General features: G+C 41.9%; 1 protein-coding gene across 2 annotated transcripts in view; it reads right to left on the bottom strand.

The window, feature by feature from the left end:
* si:rp71-46j2.7 (uncharacterized) overlaps positions 1-13,452 on the bottom strand; it is an 82,927-nt gene that overhangs the window by 47,355 nt on the left and 22,120 nt on the right. Inside the window, exons 4-7 of one of the 2 annotated variants that reach the window (XM_068047181.1) lie at positions 5,218-5,360; positions 3,784-3,934; positions 3,048-3,103; positions 856-1,082 (exon numbers count right to left, since the gene is read on the bottom strand). In XM_068047181.1, coding sequence (XP_067903282.1) covers positions 856-1,082; positions 3,048-3,103; positions 3,784-3,934; positions 5,218-5,360 — 577 coding nt within the window. The remainder of the gene's footprint in view (positions 1-855; positions 1,083-3,047; positions 3,104-3,783; positions 3,935-5,217; positions 5,361-13,452) is intronic. The other variant, XM_068047182.1, reaches the window with a different exon arrangement.

Below are 13,452 nucleotides of genomic sequence, written 5' to 3'. Positions count from 1 at the left end.
TGATATTGAAAAACATAAAAAGATACAACCAAATATAACCATAACTATAGATGCTTCATGAACCACACCTTGGTGGTTGCTCAGGATCACAGAATGAATTGGAAATTCTCTTGGAATATCAGAGATTTCTCATAAATGAATTCATGTTTTTACAACCTTGATGCAGCTGGTAATTAACTCTGCATTTAAACTTCCAGGCACCTAGAGACAGAGTTCCAGATCACAACACTCTCTGGAAAAGTCTGTGGAAGTAGCATGAAGCTCATATTTCAAATCAATGTCTTTCTAGTATAGATTGAGGATAAGTGGCAGCAACCATTGTTTTGATGGTAGCATTGGGCTGACACCTTCTCTAATATTGGATAAAGCCAATCTCATGATGTTCATTGTTTTGTACAGTTTTAGGACTGTACTGAGTCCAGCAGTAATCGGTGGGATTTCTGCACCTTGGATGCAACAAAGGCTGAAATATTCCATCACTGATCACTTTAAAGCTTTGTAGAACAATGAAGTTGTTGGTGGTAGAAAATAGAGCTAGGCTTTCTTGAATGATTTCCCCCCAGAACTGGAACACAATTGGACTGCAATGTGAAGAATGGTCACTCAAAATAAAATAATCTGAGCTAAAAAGGGGTCAAAGAGTCTTTCTTTCCAAAGGAACACAGGATATAACCTTGTAATACATTTACCTTTTGACACAAATATACCCCAATAGGAACATCTTGGAAGACAAAGGTTTTACAGTTAATTTAAAAATACTATAAAAATCTAGTCAAAGGAAATGTATACAGCCAATGTTAAAATAGACATTGACTCTACAACTATCAGTTACTTTTAAAGGAATTTGAAACAGACCTCATGGGAAGAATTGTCATCCTCTTCTTCAGCAGAATCGTCAATTCTGTTGTCCAAATACAGCCCATTGGAAGAAGCAAGTGATCTAAATTTCTGGCCAAAATTTCCAAATTCAGAACTAAACTGTCCATCAACTTCATCCATGTTGTCTAATGTTGAACCAGTTTCAACATACACCTTTTTGGATTTCTTGGAGAACTTTTTAAAAAAGTTTTGAAGCTTGGCTACTTGAACAGAACAAATACTCCAATCAAAATAAAACAACATTAAAACTACTGAACAATTCCACATTACAACAAGAACATTGGCATCATCATCGGAGGAGAAGCGTACAGTGCAACTGGAGTTGAATTCACTCGCAAGAGACACAAAAAAACTGGGTTGCAACAAACAAGACTTCCATTGTCCCAAAGGGCATGAGGAAGATCAAGATATAGTAAGAAAAGTAAAGCTGGTGCGCACTGAGAGCATAAAACTTGAAGGAAATTGATGAATGTACAATGGAACCATCAGCAAAAGAGTGTATAGGGTTGAAAAAGGAGCAGAGAAGCTCACTGATGTAGAGAAGAGTGGGAGAGAACAGAGACCAGGAAAACCCTTGAATTAATGGCAAAGTTAGAGGATCAACCCACTCTAGCATACATAGGGCAATGTGAGTGTAAACTAAATAACCATGAATATATGAACTTGGAAGGAGACCATGTAAGATCATCTACTTGGTACCTTTGGCTGAAAATACTTGCAAACGCTTCAGCCTTAAACACAGTTGAGGGTGTGGATATTTATGGAGTCTCTTCCCCTTTCTGTTAGTTGCTTGGGATGTGATACGGTTAGAGATTTACTCTGATTCACTCATTATGGAACCATCTATCTCTGACTATGGCCTGCTGCTTTTGGTGTTTACCAGGCAGGTGTACCTATGTAGTAGCTTCACTAAGTTGGAGCTGCCTCCGACATGCCTGCATTGAAAAAAGGTTGCTCTCCTTGTTTGACAGTGATCAAGGAATGGGAGATGCGCTAGACAGTGAGATTACCAGGTGGCTGTGTCTTCAAGTTGTCTAGGCCCCATGCTTGGAATTCCCTCTATAAACCCTTCCATCTCTCCAGCTTTCCCACCTCCTTTAAGGCTCTCCTTAAAAACCAGCTCTTTGTCCAGGCTTTTGATCACCCCTCCTTCTCTGACTCGGAGTTGACTTTTACCTGATTCGATTGCTTTAGTGCCTTGGGACTTTGTCTATATCCAAGATGTCATACAAAAGTAAGTTGTTGTTATTGTTGTTGCTGCTGCAGATTGTGGTGGCATATAATTCTGCTGCTGCTGATGGCCCACAGTGCCACATGATGCCCAGTTTTAGGCAGCTAGATCTGTCTTTAAGCTGTTTCACTTAGCACAATGGTAGTACCACACTACACAATGGGGGGGGCATCCTCATGATGGACATGGAACTTTGTCTTCACAAGGTTGCGCAGTGGTCACTTCTCCCAATGCTATCATGGATAGACATATCTGCAATAGGTAGGTTGGCATGGATGAGGTCAAGTAGGTTACTCTGTGTTGATGCCTCACCACCTGACATAGCACCAGCCTGGCAGCTATGTCCTTCATGATTTAACCAGTTTGGTCAGTGCTAGACACTCATTCTGTGCCCTTGCTTCCTTGACTTTTTCCAAATGATGTTCAACATGCATTCATCTGTTGAGGGGTGTGGGGTGGGGAGAAGTAGGCGGTGATCAGCAGGAGGCTTGCTTGACCCTGTTTGAGCTTGAGAATTCCATTGGGTCTGGAATTAATTTTGAGGATTTTCAGGGCCACTCTCACTCGATTGTATTCTACTGTGATCCCACCTCTGCCCTGCCAGTGGAAAAGCTCAACCCCAGAGAGGATGAAGGGAGAGTCTGGGATGTTGGCTGATACATATGATTTTGTAAGGCTTTTGCTTGACTATTCTGTGGACAGATCGCTGAACTTGGGTACAACCACCTCTTCTCCTCATCAAGTAATGGATAATTTGACAGTTAACAATAGAAGCATAGAATTTTATAACATGCGGTCACGTGTGTGCTGGGCTTTTACCAGTGACTTCCATAACTCCAGAAAGCAGTGGAGAATTGAAATACCAAGCCAAAATAGATCATTCAAGATACACAGTAGGACAAAGTTCACAAAGCAGTTTCTTAGGAGAATCACTCACTTTTTTTGTTTGATTTCTTTTTCTTTTTCTCTTGCCCCTTGGGAATATTACATTTACTGCAAGAACAGAACAATAAAATCTCAAATTTGCAACACAATAATCACCAACACAATAATGATCAAATATGTCTTTCACATGAGACGTACAAAGATCCCATGGCACTATTTCGAAGAGCAGGGGAGTTCTCTCCAGTGCCTCGACCAGTATTTATCCTTCAACCAACATCACTAAAAGCTGGCTGTCAGGTTTACAACATTACAACAGTGACTACACTTCAAAAGTGGCTGTAAGGCACTTTGCAAAGCCTGAGGTTATGATAGGCACCATATGAAAGTAAGTTCTTTCTTTTCACCATCCAGCTCCATCTAGTTTATCTATTGAGTATCGGAGTCAAATGCATAAGGCTCAATCCCTAGTCTGCAGGGAATGGTCTGATCCAGTTGGCTACAACTAGCCTAGCTGCTCCTGAATTAAGGAAGAAGAAAAAAAAAATCTGCCAAGGATCCCTCCTTCTGATTACTATCCAGTAACTCTGCTGGGTGGGTGTGTTGTAACCTCAAGTAAAGATAGGTTTGGACTGAGCTGTGGTGACTTCCTCAGTTGTTGAGTCTGTTGACTTTCAGGGGGTCTGGCTTTAAGCCCTGGGCGGGAACAGAGCCTCGCAAATGGGGTCAGAGTTCAATGAAGCCTCACTAAAAACAAATAATTTTAGTTTTATTGCAAAATCTGTACTCACATATTGATTTCATCATTCGTCTCAGCTTTAGCAAAATCATCTAGAATGATTTCCTCTTCTTTAGTTGCGGACGAGTCTTTATCCAAAAATTTGATCAACGCCTGATTGATAAAGTCCGCGTCACACACTGTATTTATCACTTCCTCCAAAACTGTCAGAGACGGGAAAAACGTTAGGAAAAAAAATTGATTTGACAATGAATGTTTCTTACCTCACTATTTTGAGTGTATTGTAGCAATATTAATATATTTTAAAATTAATAGTGCCTCATATACAATATTAATACCAATATTTTCCTCACCCTCCTGTCCCGAGCAGGCTGATTCATGGTTGAATGTAGTTCCATGGAACTGTCTGCCCTCTGTTATCTTGCCTGTTGTGCACAATGGAGCCTACAGAGTGAAATGTGCTTGGCTGTTCAACCATAGAGGCTCCCCACAACCAAACCCAGTCTTCCCTCATTTCTGTGTCCAGTTACTGATGCATTCTTCCCACAGGACATTCCTTGCCTGTTGCATTATAGTACCACAAAGCACACAGCACAAGTTAGGGAGCTCACTTGGTAGGGAATTGAAATCAGCAAATATTTACCCCTCCACCTCTCCCAAACACTTCAACCCATTATAAATGGGTTTTGCTAAAAAACCCCAAGTTAAAATATGCATAACAATTTCCATTATGAGCTAATGTGGTTATTAATAGTTGGTCTGTTCCATCCTATAGCATATAACACTCCACTAAAGGCAGTGCATTGGACTTAATGGGATGGTAAAGTCTCCAGCTTCTGACACATGGACCTGTTCCAGCCAGCAACAACCTCAGACTCAACCTCTACATTCACAAAGGCTGACTGCAGAGAAGATCTAGCCTGAAATAACGGTCCTTCAAGCAGCCAACTGGCAGGTTTACTAAAGCAAAATACTGCAGATGCTGGAAATCTAAAAGAAAAACAGAAAATGCTGGAAATACTCAGCAGGTTCTGCATTCAGTACATCAGGGTTAATTCAGTATAATATAAAAGTAGCTATAGAAAAAAAACACTTCATTTTGGATAAACCAAAAGGACAATTACAATTTTACAGCATTCTGGTGACAGCTAAAGAGTTTTGTGAGCTTTTCATTTAAGGTGATTGACAATTATAGTAATGTTTTCTGACTTCGACTTAATTGCAGATTTTTAGTTGAAGGACAACAACAACTTGCATCGATTTACCATCTTTAACGTAGTAAAAGATCCAAGGTACCAATGTAGGTCATTGAACACATGGATAATGGATAAACAAGCATTAGGAGATGGACAACAGAGCTTTCGATGAGCTGAGGTTTACAGAGAGCAGAAGATAGTACAGCAATGTACATTTTCACAAAGCACACCGACAATAACCTGATCTTCAGTTTCTTTCAGACTTTAGTTTAGCCAGTGCTGGTACTTGCCTTTCAGTGCAACAACTTCCTTCAGGAAGTGTTGGTAACAGTTTAATTTCCAAACTGAATCCGGAAGTAGATTGCATATCAGGGCTTCGGAGGTCCTCCTCAGAAAACACACCTCCTTTTGTCGAGTCTGGAAAATCTTCTTTCTACAACAACACACATTTAAGAGGTTTTTTTAAAAAATTGTTTTATTTTGTAACATTTCAAAATAGATCTTTAAAATTATTTATCTTTAGTGAGTTACAAGTAACTAATACCTGAAGGAAAAACTAGCATTCAGTCTACGGCATGTCTTAGAATTCCTCCATTGAGGCTTCAGTGGCTGGATGCATTAAATTCTGTGGTATTGCTCTGAACAAACCCAACAAACTCCCACTTCCAACTCTGGCCTCTGTTAACTCAGCTGCTCTCAGCCACAAGCTGGCAGAAACTCAATTGGATTCAGTGCCCTTGAGCTCGTGGGTAGTTTAAAAAAAGTCATCCAGGACTTCTGTTCAAGTTAACTATCCAGCAAACACGATTGGAAGTCTAGGACTGTTGATTTTGGATGAGGATAGGTTGTGTGGGCTCTCCATCACACAGCCTGTTGAGCGGCTGACCAATCAAATATAACCACTGGGACAAGTTACTACAACCACCTGTGGAACTGCACTCATGCTAGATGCCACTTTCCACCTTACAAGCAGCATTGAGGCAGTTTAGGACAAAATGAACCAAATCATTCATTTGATGCCTAGTTCATGCAAAAGATGATAATAAAATCAATTTATGGGCCACAAACCATTCATAGTTATCCATTTAATAGTAAGATGGGATTTTTGATCAGCCTGAGCTAATGATGGTTGTGAAGGAGAAAAATATGGTGCATTTCTTATTTTCATAATACATGATTAGGATTAAGCATGGTATGTGGTGGCAATGAGGATTGTATATAGAATAGAATCATTGGACGTTTAAGGCACAGAAAGAGGCCACTTGGCCCATCATGTCTCTGCCGGCCAAAAAATGATCCACCTATTCTAATCCCACCTTCCAGCATTTGGTCTGTAGCCTTGCAGTTTACGGCACTTGAGGTGCATATCCAGACTCCTTTTGAATTAGTTGAGGGTTTCTGCCTCAACTACCCTTTCAGGCAGTGAGTTCCAGACCATCACCACCTTCTGGGTGAAAAGGTTTTTCCTCATCTCCCCTCTAATCTTCCTACTAATCACTTTAAATCTATGCCCCCTCGTCACGGACGTCTCTGCTAAGGTGAATAGACCCTTCACCTCCACTCTATCCAGGCCCCATAAAAACTTGTACATTTCAATCAGATCTCCCTCAGCCTTCTCTGTTCCAAGGAGAACAACCCCAACCTACCCAATCTTTCCTCATAGCTGCATTTTTCCAGTCCTGGCAACATCCTCGTAAATCTCCTCTGTACCCTCTCTAGTGCAGTTACATCCTTTCTTTAATGAGGTGACCAGAACTACACACAGTACTCAAGTTGTGGCCTAACCAATGAGTTATACAGTTCCAGCATAACCTCCCTGCACTTGTATCCTGTACCGCGGCTAATAAAGGAAAGGATTCCATATTCCTTTTTAACCACCTTATCGACCTCTACTGCTACCTTCAGGGATCTGTGGACATTCACTCCAAGATCCCTCACTTCCTCTACACCTTTCAGTATTTTCCCATTAATTGTGTATTCCTTTGCCTTGTTTGACCGCCCCAAATGCATCACCGCACACTTCTCCAAGTTGAATTCCATTTGTCACTTTCTGCCCATCTGACCAGACCATCAATATCTTCCTGCAGCCTACAGCTATCCTCCTCGCTATTTACCACACGGGCAATCTTTGTGTCGTCCGCAAACCTCTTGATCATGCCCCGTACATTTAAGTACAAATCATTAATATACACCACAAAAAGCAGGGGAACCAGTACTGAGCCCTGCGGAATGCTACTGGAAACAGCCCTCCAGTCGCTAAACAGCCATCAACAATTACCCTTTGTTTCCTGCCATTGAGCCAATTTTGTATCCATCTTGTTGCATTTCCCTGGATCCCATGGGATTTTTTTTTTTTAAACCAGCCTGCCATGTGGGACCTTGTCAAAAGCCTTGCTAAAATCCATGTAGACCACATCAACTGCACTACCCTCATCTACCTTCCTTGTTACTTCTTCAAAAAATTCGATCAAGTTGGTCAAACAAGATCTCCCTCTTATCTCCTTAGACAGCACCTTCCAAACCCGCGACCTCTACCAACTAGAAGGGCAAGGGCAGCAAATACATGGGAACACCACCACCTGCAAGTTCCCCTCTAAGTCACACACCATCCTGACTTGGAACTATATCGCCGTTCCTTCATAGTTGCTGGGTCAAAATCCTGGAACTCCCTTCCTAACAGCACTGTGGGTGTACCTACCCCACATGGACCGCAGCAGTTCAAGAAGGCAGCTCAAGGGCAATTAGGGATGGGCAATAAATGCTGGCCTGGCCAGCGACGCCCACATCCCATGAATGAATTAAAAAAAAAATCCATGCTGACTATCCTTGATTAACCTGCGCCATTCTAAGTGACAGTTTATCCTGCCTCGCAGAATAGATTCCAATAATCTGCCCACTACTGAGGTTAGACTGACTAGTCTGCAATTATTCAGTCTATCCTTTGCTCCCTTTTTAAACAGAAGTACAACGTTAGCAATTCTCCAATCCTCCGGCACCACACCAGTATCCAGTAAGGACTGGAAAATGATAGTCAGACCCTCTGCTATTTCCTCTCTTGCTTCTTTTAACAGCCTAGGATACATTTCATCTGGCCCTGGTGATTTATCAACTTTGAAGGAGGCGAATCCCATTAATACTTCCTCTCTCCCTATGTTTATCACATCCAGTATTTCATACTCCTCCTCCTTAACTATAATATTTGCATGGTCCCCCTCTTTTGTGAAGACAGGCACAAAGTATTCATTAAGAACTATACCAATATCTTCGCTCCTACACACAGGTTACCTTTTTGGTCTTTTATGGGCCCTACTCTCTCCTTAGTTATCCTCTTACTCACAATGTATTGCTAAAACATCATTGGGTTCACCTTGATTTTGCTTGCTCATATTCTTTCATGCCCTCTCTTTGCTTTCCTAATTTCCTTTTTGATTTTACTCCATCCACTTTCTAAACTCCTCTCAGCTTTCTGTATGGATGTGAATTATACAACAAAAAACACACAGATGAGTGAGAATTAAACTCTGTGTATACATACTTTGCATTACAAATTATGTTTAGCTGTCATTCAAAAAGCTCCAAAAAGCAAGTGAGTGCATTCAGTATATCAGAGACAAAGCCCCTCTCCACGTACTAGGGAGACTGGAAAAGCTCCCTGCCTAGTAACCAGGTAATTCAAAGTTGACACTGTGATATAGACAAATGTGGCAGTCATTTTGTGGCTAAAGGGGGGAGACGAGGAGAATTTTTTTTTAAAGACACAGTGAGTTGTTATGATCTGGATTGCACTGCCTGGAAGGGTAGTGGAATCAGTAGTAACTTTCAAAAGAGAATTGGATATATACTTACAGGATCATACAGCACGCAAGGAGACGATTTGTGCCTGTGCCGGCTCTTTGAAAGAGCTATCCAATTATTCTCAATCCTCTGTTCTTTCCGCCATTGCCCTATAAATCTTTCCTTTTTAAGTATATATCCACTACCATTTGGAAAGTCTCTAATGAAACCCCTTCCACCACCCCTTCAAGCAGTGTAATCCAGAACACAACCTGAAAAGGAAACATTTGTAAGGCTACAGTGAAAGAGCATGTGAGTGGGACTAAATGGATAGCTCATACAAAGAGCTGGCACAGACATGATGGGCCGAATGACCTACTTCTGTGCTGCATGATTCTATGAGAAGACAGAAACATTAGGAGGATTCTCCACTCTTCTTCAAATAGTGCCAAAGGATCTATTAACACCCATCCACACCGGAGCCTCAGTTTAATATCTTATTCAAATACTGGCACCTTAGACAGTCCTCCGTTTCTTCAGTACCACACTGAAATGTCAGTTCAGATTATATTCTTCAGTCCTGGAGCGCGGCTTGCACTCACAACCTACTGATCCAGTAGCACCAAATGATCCAATCAGGGACACACGGAACCGAATGGCAACAAATGGAATTATCAATCAGATGGGCTGGAGGAACAAGTTACTTGAGTGTTGGTACCTTTCCTGCCTGCATGCAACTTTCTGCTCGAGAAATTCGAGATCCATACAACTGGGCTCAATTTCAATTGAAAAGTTATAACTTCTTTTCAGCTTTTCTCATCTATTCAGGTGTTTTGTGGTACAGTACATGAATAAGGAGAAATAAAAACCAATTTCTGAACGTGGAACTGTAGAGTATTGCAGTTCAGTCCAGTCAGAACTTGCATATATCTCTTGTAAAAGGCAATATTTCTTGGAGTAAAACTGGGCTGGAAACAAAGCAAGAACCTCAGTTCTTGAAATCATTGGCAATAAGGGGTAACTTACATTAGTAGTCATGAAGGCAGCACTTTATATAATAGCCAAGGTACGAACTCAGGGAAGTGAAACGCCTTTGTTCCTTAAGCAATTAGATCTCTTTTTTTGAGCCACTTCACTTCTCAGGATTAGGAAATACCACCTCGGGTTAAATATCTCATCATGACTATTGGCAGCACTTCAGATATGCAGACCAAAGATACTAAAAGAATTCCCAACATTGAAATGGGGGAGGGAGCTAGGGTTTGAGGCGTTAATGCACACAGAAGGAGCTTAGAGATGATGGAGTGGGAAAGTAATGCAGAAAGAAAATGTGCCAGTTTTAGTTGATCAGAGGATCTTACTAGGAAGCAGAGTGGATTTTAACCCACTAATGCAGGTTGCGTTACAGGAATAGGTCATTTGTAAAAATCACATGGTGAAGTTCATTGCAGAATGAGTATCCTACCGGAGCTAACAACTTGCTGAGGTTCAGAATGCATTGACGGAAAAGCAGTCATTGTAATACTATAACAGAACAAAGTAAAACAGGCCTTAATTCCCCTTGGGTAAGGAAGGGAAGGGAAATTCAACCAGGGTTCCTCCTCTAGTGCTACACAACTACACCTGTGAGTTGTGTTGCCCCCTGCAGGAAAATAGCCTGCAGAAGGGTATTTGCCTTTATTGCTCACACATGAATAATTGCCAACTGGGTAAGATACCAAGGGCAATGGGCACTCAAGGACCCATACCTCAACAAGCAAGTGGTCAGTGCTTGGCAAGCATGAAGGAGGATGAGAAATCATGGATAAGAACAAAGTAAAGAAATAAAAACAAGATCAAGTCATATTTAGAACTTTCATCAGCACATCCCAATAGTCAGGGGAAGGCCCATATACAGCATTATTGGTCTATAGTAACTGAATGCTCAGTCCATCCACAAGCATGATCTACATGCTACTGCTGATGGATTTTTATATTTATTGCCAACAGTGCACAGCAATCAGAAGTACCCTGGAAAGTCACCACCCAAGGGAAGCCTTGGTGCTTTCAATAGTATTGGCTTCACCAGTTTACTTTATGATGCTAATTCCACCATTGGAAGCAACCCTGTAAAGTAAATAGAGAAGAAAGAATTGCTGGATTACTACATAAAAAGACTTGCACTTATATAGCATCATTCACAATTTCAGGAAATCCCAAAGTGCTTTACAGCCAATGAAGTACTTTTGAAGTGTAGTCACCGTTGTAGTGTAGGAAACACAGAAGCCAATTTGCACACAGCAAGCTCCCACAAACAGCAATGTGACAATGACCAAATAATCTGTTTGTTGATTTATTGATTGAAGGATAAATATTGATCAGGGCACTGGGGAAAACTCCCATGTTCTTCCTTGAAATAGTGCATGGAATCTTTCATGTCCATCTGAGAAGACAGACGGGGCCTCAGTTTAACATCTCATCCAAAAGCCTGCATGTCTGACAGTGCAGCACTCTCTCAGTACTACACTGGAGTGTCAACCTAGATTTTTGTGCTCAAGTCCTGGAGTGGGAGTTGAACCCACAACCTTCTGACTCAGAGGCAAGAGTGCTACTGACTGAGGCAGGTGAGGGTAGCAGTACTGAGGGGAGTGGGGGGAGAAAAAAAATCAAACCTTGAGGTAACAATGACATGAATGAGGCTTCAATAGCAGTGCAAGTGAGGTCGGGATGGAAGGAAGTGGTCTTAGGGATGGACACCATGACTGCAGCTCACTTCAGCACAGGTAGGGCACCAATGGAATTGCTGATCTGGTTAAAAAAAATTCTTCCCAGTGACCAGCATTCATGAATCCAAAAAGTTACCTTGAGTTTGCTGCTGGTTTCAGAAGACTTTGCACATCAGAGCTAGCAGACCTAGTGCACCATTAAGTGCATTATAAAACCAGTTCCAGGTAGACATTTCAGTAAACTCCCCAAAGACAGTGCATTCCACAAGATTACACAGAATTTACAACATGGAAACAGACCATTTAGCCAGCTGGTGTTTATGCTCCATACGAGCCTCCTCCCACTCCTCTTCATCGATCCCCATCAGCATAACTTTCGATTGCTTTCTTGCTCATGTGTTTATTGTGCTTCGCTGTAAATGCATTTATGCTATTTGCCTCAATTATTCTTAGTGGTAGCAAGTTCTACATTATAACCATGATCTGGTTAAAGAGAACCCTCATGAATTCTCCATTGGATTATTTTATATTTATGGCCCCTAGTTTTGGTCTCCCCCACAAGCAGAAATATTTTCGCTACGTCTACCCTATCAAACCCTGTCATAATCTTAAAGACCTCTATCGGTACACTAGTTAACCATCTCTTTTCTAGAGAAAAGAGCACCAGTCTGTTCAATCTTTCCTCATAGGTATAATCTCCCAGTTCTGGGATCATCCTTGTAAATCTTTTTTGCATCTTTCCCAGCTCTAAATCCCTTTTTATAGTATTTTATCATTGGCTATCCCTTGCAGGCAAGAATGATTGTCTTCCGTGAGTCTGAAGATAGCTGATGAGACCGATTCGGGAACTACAGGCTTTATGGTACGTGGGATGTCTGGTCGTGTATTACTAGTTCGGGTCATGGCTTGTTCTTGTTGCCACTCTCGCTTTTCCTCCTCATTTTGTTGTCGTTGGGCCTCAAAATGCTGGGCTCCTTCCCACAGACTCTGCCTCCGTCTGGTTTGGTCCAGGGCAATGATCTCCCAGGAGTTGATGTCAATGTTGCATTTCTTCATGTTGGTTTTCAGCACATCCTTGAAGTGTTTCTTTTGTCCTCCTCTGGTGCGTCTGCCCTGCCTCAGCTGGGAGAAGATGACCCGCTTTGGGAGCCTGGTATCTGACATCCGAACTATATGACCAACCCAATGAAGCTGATGATGGATAATCACAGCCTTGATGCTTGTGGTGCCACTTGAGAGGACACTGATGCTGATGCAAAAACAAGAAATGCTGGAACCACTCAGCAGGTCTGGCAGCATTTGTGAAAAGAGAAGCAGAGTTAACGTTTCGGGTCAGTGACCCTTCTTCGGAACTGACAAATATTAGAAAAGTCACAGGTTATAAGCAAGTGAGGTGGGGGTGGGGCAAGAGATAACAAAGGAGAAGGTGTAGATTGGACAAGGTCACATAGCTGACCAAAAGGTGTTGATGCGCCTGTCCTCCCACTTGATATGTAGGATCTTCCACAGGAGCGTTGATGAAATGACTCCAGTGCTTTGAGGTGCCTCCTGTATATTGTCCATGTTTCAGCCCCGTACTGTAAGGTAGGGATCACGACCAGAAGGTAGATCATGAGCTTGGTTTCAGTTTTGATGTTGTGATCTTCAAACACTCACTTCCTCAGGTGGCCAAAGGCTGCACCAGCAGATTTCAGGCAATGCTGGATTTCTTCGTCAATATCAGCCTTTTGTGAAAGAGAACTTCCAAGATAATGCAAGTGTTCCACATCTTCCAGGCACGTCATGAATCTGAATCAATGGGGCTGGGGAGTGTGCATTCTGAGCTTGCTGATGGAAGTCAGTGTAAGTCCCATCTTCTCATATGCCTCAGTGAATATGGTGATGATTCTCTGAAGATCCGTTTCCGACACAGAACTTACTGCAGCATCATCAGCGTATTGGAGCTCAATGACTGAAGTTGGAGTGGTCTCAGTTTTTGCTTGGAGTTGCCGAGAGATTAAATAGTTGACAGTCCATTCGATAAATAGGCTGCACTCCAGCAGGGAG

Source organism: Heterodontus francisci, chromosome 15 (genome assembly GCF_036365525.1).
Source record: "Heterodontus francisci isolate sHetFra1 chromosome 15, sHetFra1.hap1, whole genome shotgun sequence".
Taxonomy (NCBI): Eukaryota; Metazoa; Chordata; class Chondrichthyes; order Heterodontiformes; family Heterodontidae; genus Heterodontus; species Heterodontus francisci.
Note: the sequence above shows the minus strand (reverse complement) of the source record. Positions and strands in the feature narration are given on the sequence as shown.